This window comes from Dama dama, chromosome 4 (genome assembly GCF_033118175.1).
Source record: "Dama dama isolate Ldn47 chromosome 4, ASM3311817v1, whole genome shotgun sequence".
Lineage (NCBI taxonomy): Eukaryota > Metazoa > Chordata > Mammalia > Artiodactyla > Cervidae > Dama > Dama dama.
In genome coordinates, this window is record NC_083684.1 from 10,836,145 (window position 1) to 10,851,152 (window position 15,008).

Below are 15,008 nucleotides of genomic sequence, written 5' to 3' on the forward strand. Positions count from 1 at the left end.
AGGAAATGTCTGAAAACTTACAGGATCATCAATATAGTTGGCGTCTAAGTCCGTGGGAGAGTTACTAGAAGTTGAAATGTGAAGTAGTAAATTTAGTAGATTACAAAGTAGCTGTGATTTAGATACTAGAAAGTTTCTCTTTATTCCTCTCAATGTCAAATTTTTTTAAAAATACTTTTTACTGGGGGTATAACTGACATACCACTTCATGGCAAATAGACGTGGAAACACTGACAGACTTTCTTTTCTTGGGTCCCCAAATCACTGAAGATGGTGATTGCAGCCATGAAATTAAAAGACACTAGCTCCTTGGAAGAAAAGCTGTGACCAACCTAGACAGCATATTACAAAGCAGAGACATTACTTTGCCAACAAAGGTCCGTCTAGTCAAAGCTACGGTTTTTCCAGTAGTCATGTATGGATGTGAGAGTTGGACTATAAAGAAAGCTGATCACCAAAGAATTGATGCTTTTGAATTGTGGTGTTGGAGAAGACTCTTGAGAGTCTCCTGGACTGCAAGGAGATCAAACCAGTCAATCCTAAGGGAAATAAATCCTGAATATTCATTAGAAGGACTGATGCTGAAGCTGAAGGTTAAATACTTTGGCCACCTGATGCGAAGAGCTAACTCACTAGAAAAGACCCTCATGGTAGCAAAGACTGAAGGCAGGAGGTGAAGGGGATGACAGAGGATGAGATGGTTGGATGGCATCATCAACTCAATGGAGATGAGTTTGAGCAAGCTCCAGGAGATGGTGAAGGACAGGGATGCCTGGCGTGCTGCAGTCCGTGGTGTTGCAAAGAGTCGGACACAACTGAGTGACTGAACAGCCACAAAGAATAACTGACATGTGGGATTCCCAGGTGGAGCTAGTGATAAGGAATCTGCCTGCCAGTGCAGGAGACACAAGAGACGTGGGTTCAATCCCTGGGTTGGGAAGATCCCCTGGAGAAGGAAATGGCAACCTACTCTAGTATTCTTGTCTGGAGAATTCCATGGACAGAGGAGCCTGGCAGGCTATAGTCCAGGGTGTCACAGTCAGACCCAACTGAGCACACATACAACACAATGATTTGATATTTGCATATCAAATCTTCCAACCCTTCCAGACATCCCTATTTCTGTGCCTTTCTTCAATTTCTGCAGTCTTTTAGTCTAGAACTTCTATGTCCCTCTGCACCACTTCCTAGGAAACACCATTGCACTGAAACAATATCTTTCAAAAATATGGTTTGGTTCCAGAGAAAGATCTATAACTTCAGGATAGTTGTTTAAACTCTGCACAGGCATCTGACAAATGCTTGTTGAATATATGATACTCAAGTAATGACAGTCATTTTTTTTGTTTGTTTGTTTTGGCTGCACAGTGTGACTTTCAGGATCTTAGTTCCCCAGTCAAGGATTGAATCCACACCCTTGGCAGTGAAAGTGAAGAGCTCTAACCATTGAACCACCAAAGAATTCCCAATAGTCGTTTTAGCTTACTTTATATTTCTAAGGAAAATCAAAGTCATTACCAATCGTGCATTTGTTGCATATTTAGTGCTGCATATATGATTAGCAAAGGAGGAAGCTAGCATACCTTTAAGAATGGAATGACAAGAGACAAAGTTAGCAGATAAACTTTTTCCAAGAAAAGAATGGCTACTTTTTTCTGCCAAAAGCCTCACCTCAGTTAGAAGCAATTGTGAATTTGTTAATTTATACAAATGATAGACTAATGTTTGCCAAATTAAGATCCACACACTGTGGAGGATATACCAAAAAAATGTGAATGGTGTATGCATAAATTTTTCTAATAGTTATGCACTTAAATTGCATTAGAAACACATGTAATCCCATATCAAACCAGTGATTGGGGGTTATTATTTCTTAGGACTGGACTTCTTTTTTTTTTTTTTTCAAGTGAGTTTATTCATAAAAAAGCAACAAGTGAGTCATCATACAGAGATATGGCACAACTAATAAAAGCAGTTTTTAAGGACTGAATGTTACTGTGAAGTTCAGGAAACACTGGTATTACCTAATGAGGAGGAAGCTCACCCGTACTCATCAGTATGGGTGAGGAGATTTGTTTAACCTCCACCATTTAAAAGGTGTGTGACTTTGGGCAAATGGAATTCTCTGAGTCCCACTTAAAAAGTAGGTGATAATTCTCCCTTCAAAAGGCTTTTGTGAAGGTTGAGGAAAAGTGAAATGTGTCTCTAAGTGGAACGCCGCACGTGGAGCAGAAGCTTGCTTAGCAATCGCTACAGGGTGACGGGTGGTGGTGCTGATGGTGGGAACGGTGGTAAAGAAAAGGAAGAGGGAGGAAAGAGGAGGAGAGGGAACAGACACAGAGATGGGAATACAAATCTCCATAATTTCCAGGTCTCCAGACACCTCGGATTTCCACCTTTCTCTTTGGATACTAGGAAGCAACCAACTTAAAAATGATTCTACTTTTTAGTAACATTGAGATGGTCAGTGGCATGGCTGTTGACCAATTAGAAGAATGTTTCTCTCATTTCTACCTCCTGGACTTTTGCTTTTTCCCATGTATCTTTTTCATAAAAAGATAAGTCTTCCTTTTTTTGATTTTAAATTTTATATTGGTGTATAGTTAATTAACACCCTGATTCAATTCCTGGGTCAGGAAGAGCCCCTGGAGAAGGGATAGGCTACCCACTCCAGTATTCTTGGGCTTCTGCGGTGGCTCAGCTGGTAAAGAATCCGCCTGCAACGTGGGAGACCTGGGTTCGATCCTTGGGTTGGGAAGATCCCCTAAAGAAGAGAACGGCTACCCACGCCAGTATTCTGGCCCAGAGAACTGCAAGGACAGAGGAGCCTGGGAGGCTACAGAACATGGGGTAATAAAGAGTCGGACATGACTGAGTGACTTTCACCTTCATGGTTGATTAACACTGCTGTGTTAGCTTCAGGCGTGCAGCAAAGATGAATGGACAAAGAAGACGTGGTGTGTGACACATAATGGAATATTACCTGGCCATAAAAAGACTGGAATAGTGCCATCTGTAACAACACAGATGGGCCCAGAGATTATCATGTACTGTGCTGCGCTTAGTCGCTACGTCATGTCTGGCTCTGTGTGACCCCATGGACTGCAGCCGGCCAGGCTCCTCTGCCCATGGCGATTCTCCAGGCAAGAATACGAGAGTGGATTGCCATTTCCTACTCCAGGGGATCTTTCTGACCCAGGGACTGAACCCATGTCTCTTGGGTCTCCTGCATTTGGTAGGCAGATTCTTTAACACTGTACCACCTGGGAAGTTTATCATACTAAGTGAAGTAAGCCAGAGAAAGACAAATATCATATGATATCACTTATATGCAGAATCTAAAAAAAAAATGATACAAATCAAACTTATTTACAAAACAGGTAAGTGTTCCTTGAAAGAAAGACTTGACACAAAACTCTTTTTAAAATTACTCAAGATATGCCTTGAATTTTTACATACCAAAAGAAGTTAGCTGCTAAAGATTGTGTTCATATTACTGTAAAAGGTATACATACGCATTTTGAAGGGGTGATGGTCTAATATGAATTACATTAAAGGCAAGGGTAGGATGATTTAGGAGAATAACATTGAAACATGTACATTACCATACGTAAAATAGAAGACCAGTGCAAGTTCTGTGCGTGAAGCAAGGCACCCAAAGCTGGTGCTTTGGGACAACCCAGAGGGATAGGGTGGCAGGGAAGTAGGAGGGGTGTTCAGGGTGGGGGACACATGTATACCTGTGGCTGACTCATGCTGATGTATGGTAAAAACCATCACAATATTGTAAAGTAACTATCCTCCAATTAAGTTAATTCATTAAAAAATAAAATATGGAACACAACGAAATGAACAAAAACAATGACGCACATTAGGTGGAAGCCATTGTATCTAGATTTACTGCTTGTGATAAAAATCGTCGTCTACAGAGGAGGAATTTGGTATTTAAACCAGGCATGGTCTGCGGGGGATAAGTCTGGATAATTCATTGACAGTAAAATTGCCACTTAATTATCACGCCAAACAAATGACATTTCAGAGGTAACCCAGACTCTAACCCTTGGCCTGAGCAAACCAAATGTTTATACTTCTGTTAGGTACACAGACACAGGATAGAATCTTAATGTAAGTTTGAAATCACAAGCAAACATACCTTCACAAAACCAAGGCTGCATAACTTGGCTTTGGCTCCAAACTGCCACTTGCACTGTGTGTCGGCATCGTAAATCTGTCCTGGTAGTTTGTCCGGGTATTTATACTGTCCTGTTTGCTTGGGCTCATCCACCAGACACCCAGCCTGAGGTGTGCTGCAAAAATACATCCTTATTAGTTGCCATGTTTATCTGTGATCTAGCCACACAGAACACTATACTTCTGAATGCATTCATGCAAAGAAAAATGTAACATGGCAAAGAAATAGGCACGTGCTTAAAACTAAGAGTGAGTCCTGTCCTATCTGAGAAAATGAAATTTACAGGACCATAAAGTGTTTACATGGGGCTGGAAGTTATAGTTATGTCATTGGTTAAGCTTGACCTGTGAGGAGATGGGAAAAGTCAACTTTCCCTAACAGTCTCATTCAACAATATTCAACAAATTTTTACTGAGTGCCTGCTCTGTGGTGAGTACTAAAGTCACAAAATAAACTAGAGACAATTACCTGTCTCTACAAAGTTGAGTCATGCTGTGGTTTTTTTTTTAAAAAACGTAATGGGGTGTGGTCAAAGATACGTTTTTACCTCCATTAATCTTTATGAGCAACAAATGAATAAGGTTTTTGAAAGAAATCAGGGGAAAGGATACATTGGGAACAAAGAAGAACAATCTCCCTGAGGTATACTGAGCTGGGATGTGTTGGAAAAAAACACAGTCCAAATGGGATGGATTTTCAGGCACCTTATCTCCACTTACTTAAATAATTAAACTAGGGTATCAGTGAGAGATAAAACAGCATGGTGGTTACACATGACTTTGGAGTCAGACAGATGGGGGGTCCTAGTCAACCAAGCCAATGTAACCAACTCCTACGTATCTGATTCCTAACATAACCTGACTTCCGTAAGAGGTGTTCACAGATCAAGCAAGACAAAGTAACACGCTCAACACAGCACAGGAAGCATTCAAAGTTAGCTTTTGTTGTTCTTATTGTCATCATCAGCCAAAAGAATTTAACTATATCGTATTCATGACATTCAATTTATAGCAAGAAATTACATTTATACTAAGTTGACCTTGATTTATCATCTTTATTTCATTCTCACATGAGATAGGAAAGGTAACTTTAGGCCCCAGACCATAAATTGAAAACCAATAAGAAAATCTCCTGTGTGACAAAGTCTCATAGCAAAAACTTTGTCAATATTTCACTGTTCTTTGGGGCATCATTTGGTTTGACATCCTTCCACTGAATCATCCTTGCCTGTGTGTATGACTAATTCTGTGAACATCTGCAAATAATATGCAGTGGTACAGGTTAAAGAAAAAGTATTAAGAATCGTAATTCCCAAAGAAACTTGGTTAGTTTCCCTAATACCTGGTCAAGAGGGGATGCCTTTAGAACCCGAGTGTTCTTGTGTGTCAACACAGATTAACAAGGTATATTACATACATATAAACTGAAATACATACGCATCTGTCTAATGCCTCTAGTGTTGCAAAATGTCCAAATGGTTTAATAAAATCAAAGGACACTTCAAAGAGTTTCAAGTTGGTATTCAGCATTTAATACGAATCAAACAGTGTGACCTGCCTAACTCCCATTTTACTAATGAAATAAATCTAGGACTTCAGAGTTACTGAAGGAATTTTACATAGCTATCCTGCCCTTTGGATGTCTTTTGGACACCGGGTTAGCTCCTGGCCATTTCAAACAAAACAGCCAATCACCACAATGCTCCATTCATTATAAAACAAACACTCTATTTTAGTCCTTTTAATACCCTTATGACCGAGTTGATTGACTAGATTAAAACAATCAGTCACAATAAAAAGATAATATTTCCAGGAACCTCTGGATGTCTTAGAGGAGACAGTTCTAAGCAGAGATTTTGGAGTCATGACAGATCTGAGTGTGTCTTTTGTCCTCAGCTTACCAGCTGTAAACCTTCAGTAACACTATAACCGCCCTAAGACTCAGTTTCCTCAGCTCTAAAACAAGGGAATAACAGGACGGCTATGAGGGCTGCTGAGGTGTTCTGTGGAGAACATGTAACAGCATGAGGCCTTCAGTGTTCTCTCGGCAACAGTCACATACCATCATCACCATCAACCCACCAAGCGCCTGTTCTCACGTCGACTGAGGACCATTCACGGTCACTCCTCCGAACCTGGGAATGCCCTTGGCCCTGGCCTGTCTTCTCACCTAAGGAATTTCTTGAGGTACTGCCGGCTGCATGAAGACCAGGAAAACACACCGTTGTTTCCCGTCAGCGTGGGTGACATGATATTGCCTTCCGTTTTCCTGCACGGGTTGCCTTCTCCATCATGAACCATGCCGAAACTAAAACAGAAAGAAGACAAAAAGGCTTCAGTGAACCCATTTTCCAAACTATAGGCAGAGGACGAAAAAGATGTACTGAGAATCAGGGAACGCAAGTGAGGGATAGAGTTACTGAAATTGTAAGAAAAGAGAGTTGGACCATAAAGCAGACTGAACGCTGAAGAAGTGATGCTTTTGAACTGTGGTGTTGGAGAAGACTCTTGAGAGTCCCTTGGACTGCAAGGAGATCCAACCAGTCCATCCTAAAGGAGATCAGTCCTGGGTGTTCATTGGAAGGACTGATGTTGAAGCTGAAACTCCAATGCTTTGACCACCTGATGCAAAGAATTGACTCACTGGAAAAGACCCTGATGCTAGGAACGATTGAAGGTGGGAGGAGAAGGGGACGACAGAGGATGAGATGGTTGGATGGCATCACCGACTCAATGGACATGAGTTTGAGCAAACTCCAGGAGATAGTGAAGGACAGGGAGGCCTGGTGTGCTGCAGTCCATGGGGTCGCAAAGAGTTGGATATGACTGAACAACGACGACGATTCTGTTGTGACTCACGTCTACAAACCAGCCATTTTCCCGTCATTCCTCCCAGTTTATCAGGTTAGTAAGAGCAGGATGGCTGTATACTGTGAGCTGATCAGTCAGGGCCCCAGGGATTTAAAAATATTTTTAAATTAATTTTTATTGGTTGCTTCACAACAGTGTGTTAGTATTTACTATACAGCAAAGTGAAGCGGCTATATGTATACACATATCCCCGCTTTTTTAGATTTCCTTCCCATTTAGGTCATGCTAGAGCATGGAGCAGAGGTCCCTGTGCTACAGTAGGTTCCCCAGTTACCTATTTTATACACAGTGTGTGTATACATCAATTCCAGTCTCCCAGTTTATCCCACTGCCTCTTCCCCCTTGGTGTCCGTACATGTGTCCTCTATACCATCTCTGTCTCTATTTCTGCTTTGTAAAAAAATAAGATCTATGTTACTTTTCTAGATTCAACATACACGTGTTAATACACGGTATTAGAAGTGATGGATCCACACACAGGTATTTATTAACCTCAACATACACTCAGGGAAAGCATTTTTCGAATCTCCACTTTGCCCAATTCAGTTCTTCTTTGTACTTAACCAAGAAGCTAACGGGTTTGTTCGGGCGACAGTCTTTCTAAATATATTTGTGAAAGTCAAAAGCAGAGGGAAATTTATGTATAAAGCACCAAAGGAAACAGTAAGAGTCACAGAAGTGGGGACAAAGTGGGGAGAGATCAAAGCCATTCCTCTAAGAGGAAAGGTCATTAAACCAGCACCTTAGTGTAGTTTTCTGGACATAAGAAAACCAAGTTTGAATTGCGTTTTGAACTTAAATTTTTTTTTAATTTTCTAACTTTGATTTGACAGCCTATCAGAAGACAAAACGCATTTTCTTCGGTACATGTCAAAAGTTTTATCAAAATCTTATGACTTATCTCCTTCATAATTTAACTATTGGGGTGTGTTACTTACAGTCTGAACAACAACAAAGTCCATTTACACACACAACGGAATACTAAGCAGCTATCAAACGTTGTTCAACAAGAGCCTTGACAATGACTGGCCTTTGTTTGGGCCCTTCTTACAGTCAAGTGTGATTTTCTCTGGCGGCTCAGCTGGTAAAGAATCTGCCTGCAGTGCAGGAGACCCCAGTTCAATTCATGGGTTGGGAAGATCCCCTGGAGAAGAGATAGGCTACCCACTCCAGTATTCTGGCCTGGAGAAATGCATGGACAGAGGAGCCTGGCGGGCTACAGTCCACGGGGTCTCAGAGTCAGACACGACTGAGCAACTTTCACAAATGAAAAAAGCAGTCAAGTACTACTGTAAACCTTATATAAGATATATCCTATTTATTCCACCCAGATCGACAATAATCATTAGAGGAAAGCCAATGAACCACCCAACTGGTTTTCATATAAAGCGGTACATCGAGGGGTCACTTACTTGTGCCCTGACTCGTGAGCGATGGTGAAGGCCAGGCCAAGCCCTGTGTCCTCATTGATGGTACAGCTTCGGTACTTGCTGCACATCCCACTGATGGGGGCGAACCCTGTTGAGAGAGCAATTTCAAACCCAAAGGAAACATTCCTGATCATTTCTGATGTCCAAACGCTGTGCACCTTTTGTTTATTTATTTATTATTATTTTTTTTTTTGCAGAAAAAAGCTTAAGGTATATGGCTCTCTGTCCTCTCTAAATAGTTGAGTAGAACTTAACACTTTGTTTCTTTTTAAAGATACTTTCAGCTGAGTCCTTCAAAGTTCAAATAACTTTTTAAAAGAAGCATGCTACTTAGGGGCACAGTTGAATGCCACAGAGACTAGGCATGCTCTTTTCAGCTCTACAGCTCTGCACTCAAGATGCTTAGGGAATAACCCACAAGGTGCGTAGTTAAACAACCATTGATCTCACGCTTGCAGGATCATCACCAAGTTTAATAAAGAAAAACACAACAGGAATAAAGTAAAGGGGCCCCCATTCCACACTGAGTTCAGTTAAATAGAAAATACTCAGAGAGGGTACAACGAGGATACTCCACAATTTAAAGATTGTCTCCTTATAAGGAATCCCAAGAGCCACTCACCCAATAGAAAGTTTCCAGACTGTGTTTTTAGCTGACATGGGTGTGCACGAAGCATGTGTTCATATCATACCTAGAGTGTCACATGGTTCATTCTTCCAGGAACAGATATCAAATCCCGTGAGTAGGATAGCATGGTCATGCCTCTTGCCGTTCTTTCCAACGAGGGCAGACTGCCACTGGCAGAAGCTATTCAGAGACTGGTCTGCATGATGGTTGATCAGTAATCCTCTCTGTGGGAAACCCGCACAAATCAAAGTGTGAATGTGTGACAGAATGAGAATGCTGCATCACTCCATTTGTACAAGCAAACACGGAAGCATCATGTTCCTGGGGGAAGGGTCAACAGAGGAAAACACTTGCGCTAAGGTTGGACATAACTGGTGCTTAAATCCGTTGCAGGTAAATGTTCACAATATTGGAAGTAACTACGGCGTTTCGGCGGTGTGCTTTGGTGGCAGCTGCATTTCTATAACAAATAAACTGGCATCAGTTAGAAACACCTTAGCTCGTCTCACACTGGTAACGTCCTTAAAGAACTGTTATTACTTTTACAACGTAATTATTACTTAGTGGGGATAGAGCTCAGTGGATCCTTCCGTCGAGCATGAGGACAGAACTGACCATGGCTTGCTTACTCCTATGTCAAGATTTCCAGAAAAGGGCTCAGCACGCCATAGGTTACAACCCATCAATCAATAAACTGAAAGCTCACTGAATGGATGAAGAAACAAATAATTACAATATCCTAAAGGGCAAGTAAGGACCTACTCTTAAAATAATTTTTTAATCAAATTTTTCCTGAAAACTATTAACTTGGGTCAAGCTGAGAGTTTTTAGACAAAACCCTTAATTATCAGTGAATTAGGATGCTGCTGACTTTGAGTCCTTGGAAACAGTATAAGTGGTAAATTAGAAGTATTTCCCAAACAACATACACCTTTTCTTCTTTTCTAAAACTCTAAGAATAATTTGATACATTGTTAACTCTAAGAATAATTTGATATAGGAGCACTAGAGACCTGGCGATTATATTCATTTTTGCCTCATCTCTGACTCTCTGCTTTGTTCATTCATGACTGGGGTTACAGATGAAGACGAAAAGCCTTAGGGGATTTAAAAAATAGTCAGATTGGTAATTCCCACCTCAGAAAATACAGTTGCAACATCAAAACACTACAAAGCAGGAGGTGTACAATTTAACACTTGATGATATGTTCTGCTTGCATCTCCCTGTAACTAAGTCAAGGGCAGTTAAATATCCCTTGCTTATTTTCTGTAGTACCTAAGGTGGTGTTGGGAGACAGTAAGCTTTTTACCAGAATTTTCAGATGACTTATTTTCAGTATATTTTCAAAATATCCTTTTATAATTACCCAGAATCTCCAACTTGCCAAATCCAGCTGACATTTAAATCTCCTACCAAATGTACTTTCCTTGTGAAGCCTGCATAATATTTTATAATATCTATATTCTACTTTTTGTATTCATTTTAGTTTTTTGTAGTCATATTACATATGCACTTTTAGTCATATTTTATATCATTGTATATCTATACATATATTGTATATTTATGTAGAAATAATCATTTTGTGAGGTTTTAGTTATTTAAATACACAACCCTATTGGATTGTACATTCCTTGAGGGTCATTTTAAATTTTCAAAGCTGAATTTCTAATGACAATTCCATGGGGTGGCAACACAGTAGGTGTTAGCTAAGTGTATCTTGAAGGGCAGAATGAGTGAAGAAAAAAGAAATGAAGTGTGGCACCTACAGGCTCTTGTTCCAGAAGAATGAGGCTAACCACGACAATGTTTATATCACTTCCAATAGTCCCATCTTTAAAGAGGCTGGAAACCTGTTGAAACAAATTGAAATCAGAGAAAATTTAAAAAAATTTTTTTTAATTTCCAAAACTGTAAGGGAAGATCAATAGGACATATTTATGAGCAAGTATGCACTGATTTGACCAAATATATTTATGTTGGAAGCCAGTTTCCTTCCAACTTAATTTTTTTCAATAAAATCAGGTGGCTGCATCTGCTTTTTAACTCACGCACGGGAATGCCATGATTCTGAGCTGTCTTAGGCAGGCAGAGGGCTGGGTCCTGACTGTCTCCGTACCATGTTCATGACCGTGAGGATGTACGTGGTGACGTTGGCCTTGGTGTGTTTCTCCACCATTTTCTTGTCTGCTACCACAAGGGTTTCCACGTTGAGGCCCTTCTGTGACTTGCCAGCTGATCTTCTGGGCCGTCCCGAGCTCCCATATTCATCAAACCTGAGATAGGTGTCCTCTGTGGGAGGCTTGGGGGCATCTACAAGGAACAGGAGAGTATTTGGAAGGGCTGGCAGCAGAGATCAGCCAGGGAGACAAATAGCCATCTAAACAAGGGGAGGCGGGAGACCGAGTAACCAGCGCTTCACTCATCTCCTGACAAATGATGCCACTGTACCTGTTCTGGGACTCTGGACCTAATTTGTGGTCAAGAGAGACGCTTTTAGTAGAAGGTGCAATGGATGGACAGACACATGGATTGAGTAACTCAAAAGAGCTCTCCAGAGTCAAAGAAAAGAAGCTACAATTCTAGCTGGAAGGGTGGCACAAGAAAAATCAGTACTGTGGGAAGAATCTTTAAAAACAGAAAGCGCTCATTTTATTTTATGGCTTACACACTGCAGACACAGACACTTTCCTCTGCTTCTGAATTCATTATCATACTTTGTCTTGCTGCTGTTCTTCTTCAGTTGCTAAGTCACGTCTGACTCTTGGCAACTCCATAGGTTACAGCAGGCCAGGCTTCCCTGCCCTTCACTATCTCCCAGAATTTGCTCAACGTCATGTCCATTGAGTTGGTGATGCTATCAAACTATCTCATCCTCTGCCGCCCCCTTCTCCTTTTTTTCTGTATACACTTTGTGTATTATTTTCTAACTAAAGCTTACAAATATGTATCCTGTAGAATGCTGCCCATGTTCTTGTTTCATCAACACAAACTTTAATATGGCACAAAATAAGTGGTCAATAGGACTCTTTGACCTGATATTAATTAAGTTGCTATGGAAACAGAATAGTCAGAAGTGATATTTAAAATTCTATTAAATGAAAAAAAAATTATATTAAATGCTTTGTAATAGATAAGGTGCAGCATGGGATATTGGCCATAGTGTCTGAGCAGACAGCTCAAAGTACCTGTTAGATTAGGCACCATCCCTTTAGTTAATGGACAGTGACAGATTCAAGGGTTGCTGGGAAGGAAAAATGCATTTGGAAAGCTCAGGACTGTGTGTACTATAGATACATTTAATACGGTAACAACTGGTACAGTCATTATAGTGAAGTCAGCTCTTCACAGAGCAAAATGAAATGATCAAATCATTTAGAGCTCAATTTAAAGTCTCAATTGGCCATTTTGATAAATGTCTCTGAGTTTCAGTTTTCTCATCACTGAAATGAGTATAATATCTAATCATAAAGCTGCTTTAAAGATTAGCTTTTATATTTCATATCAAGCGTGTGTCATTGCCACTATGAATATCATCACTATCCTTAATACCACTAGTATTACAAATTCACGCCAAATAGATGTTCCTTAAAAAGGGTATTTCAGTAATACCAAATCCCCAAAACCAATTAAAGTGCTAGAAACTGTCTTTCATGTCCGCTAGTGATCACCCACTTCCTCTGCTCTGTGGGAACCACCCAGCTGCCCTGTCCAACTACACAGTCACACGCTGCTCATGGCTCCTTTGAAATGTGGCTGGTGCCACTGAGGGAATGGAATTTTTAATTTTATTTAATTTTTATTAATTTTATTTTACATTTAAAAGACAGTATTTGATTCAGCTATTGAAAAACTTTACATATGGAACAATTTGACTGTGTAAGTCTACTTTTCACCTGTAAGTTTTATAAAATCTAGATACAGATTAAGCATTTCTGGTGAAAATTTATTGTCTGATTTGGAATTGTTCCCTAAGTATAAAATAAATGGATTTCTAAAACTTAATATGAAAAAAGAATATAAAATACATCATTTAAATTGGTACTTCACTGGTTATATTGATGACATACTAAGATGATATTTTCTATATATCGGGTTAAATAAAATATATCATTCATGTTAATTTACCTATTTAAGCATTTTTTAATGTGGCTATTAGAAAATTTAAAATTACACATGGGGCTGATATTCTATTTCTGTCAGACACTGCTGGTATAGAAAATGCAGATGGTTGTGTCCAGGTCACAAGCCAAGTCCAAGGCTTCCTGTGTTCCCTCGCCACCTCGGATCAGGTGCCAATATTCTCGTTAACCGGGAAGTCTGTTCAGTTAGTTGCTCAGTCACGTTCAACTCTTTGCAACTCCATGAACTGCAGCCTGCCAGGCTCCTCTGTCCATGGGATTCTCCAGGCAAGAACACTGGAGTGGGTTGCCATTCCCTTCTCCAGGGGATCTTCCTGACCCAGGGATTGAACCCGTGCGTCTTGCATTGCAGGCAGATTTCTTCACCGTCTGAGCCACCAGGGAAGATTAGAATCTTCAAAAGGAATACCTAACCACACCTGGGAATTCACCTCTCTCATCATTTGGAAGACTAGGTCCTTTTCTCATACAGAAACTAAAATAATATTGGGACATATGATTAAAAAGATACTAAAAGAGGGGAAAAAAAACTTTCCAGTTTAACTGAAAAAAAAAAAAAAAAAAGGATCACCTAGCTTTCGTCTGACAGGGGTGATTTCTGGCTCATCTCCAAGATTAACTTCAGTGGGGGCTGAGCGTAGCCAGTTTTAACCTGCAAAGTCAGCACACCCAGTGATGCTCGGGAAAACCCGTCGAGGGCCCAGAGAGGAAGAGAACAAGAAAAGGTTTCCTTACATACATTTCTTGCGTCGTCCACAAAAATGCTGCTTTTGCAACCTCCCATGATGCTGTCCTCTCTCTGGCCTCCAAGAGGTGTGGGGGGCGTGACTTGGGGGGTGAGCCGCAGGGTTCGGGCCGGAGCCCAGGTAGCCATGGCGACGCCGGACCCTCCCCTCCGCCGTCCTTTTGTACAGCACGTGAGGCTGGTGGCCTGCGGGGGCGCTGTAGTTGTGTTCCTGGGCCAGGGGTTGAGGTAATGGCGAGATGAGGAATTCATTTTCTCGTGTCCGTATGAGGCCTGACTAAAAAGCCAAACGGAAAGGAAACATTAGGGATTGCTCGCGTCCCTGTCTCGCGTGCGTAGATTTCCAGCCTGTGTTTCTGCAACGTCCGGAGTGCAGGCTGAGTACTGGGCGCCCGCCGTTCATTTCATCTGCGCCACGAGCGGCTGCAACTGTTATTACCCCCATTTCACAGGTGAGAAAACTGAGGCTGGTAGGAAAAGGAAAGCCAGGACTGGTACCTAGAATTCTCTGCCTAGTGGGCAGTGCTGCTCACTTCTGTTCTAGGCTGCCAGCCTCGATGTTTGGGACTGAAGGGCTGAGTCATGTGACATTCTGGGGTTCTCCACACCTAGGACAGGGCAGATGCCATTGTCGACACTGGACACTGGTGTATTTAAAAACAGCCCCGACCTCCAAGACAGTACAAACAAAGATAGTCCATCTTGACTTCATAAGTGCTCAATAAAAGGACTAGCAAGGATGGGAGAGAGAGGAGTGAGTGATTCTTGGTTATCTCCAAGTGAGGGTCTGGGGAATCCAAAGGGTTACACCATCATGAACAGACAGATGAGCTAAATCAGGAAGAAAGAGGAGACCGGGACAAGCCCATCCAATCACAACGTCACTTTCAAGTTCACGGCACAATATGTCTTTGTAGCTGAAATTTCAGACACAATACACCCCTGCCTTCCCCCTACACGCACTGTGCTCTCTCTTCTCTGCATTTGTTCGGAATCTCCCTGA

At 41.2% G+C, this 15,008-nt stretch overlaps 1 protein-coding gene across 1 annotated transcript in view; it reads right to left on the bottom strand.

Annotated features, from left to right (window-relative positions):
• The window catches only part of ADAMTS18 (ADAM metallopeptidase with thrombospondin type 1 motif 18), a 140,373-nt gene that overhangs the window by 60,639 nt on the left and 64,726 nt on the right, over window positions 1-15,008 (bottom strand). Inside the window, exons 2-8 of the mRNA XM_061134047.1 lie at window positions 13,996-14,282; window positions 11,238-11,431; window positions 10,888-10,971; window positions 9,185-9,344; window positions 8,475-8,580; window positions 6,362-6,499; window positions 4,154-4,307 (exon numbers count right to left, since the gene is read on the bottom strand). Coding sequence (XP_060990030.1) covers window positions 4,154-4,307; window positions 6,362-6,499; window positions 8,475-8,580; window positions 9,185-9,344; window positions 10,888-10,971; window positions 11,238-11,431; window positions 13,996-14,282 — 1,123 coding nt within the window. The remainder of the gene's footprint in view (window positions 1-4,153; window positions 4,308-6,361; window positions 6,500-8,474; window positions 8,581-9,184; window positions 9,345-10,887; window positions 10,972-11,237; window positions 11,432-13,995; window positions 14,283-15,008) is intronic.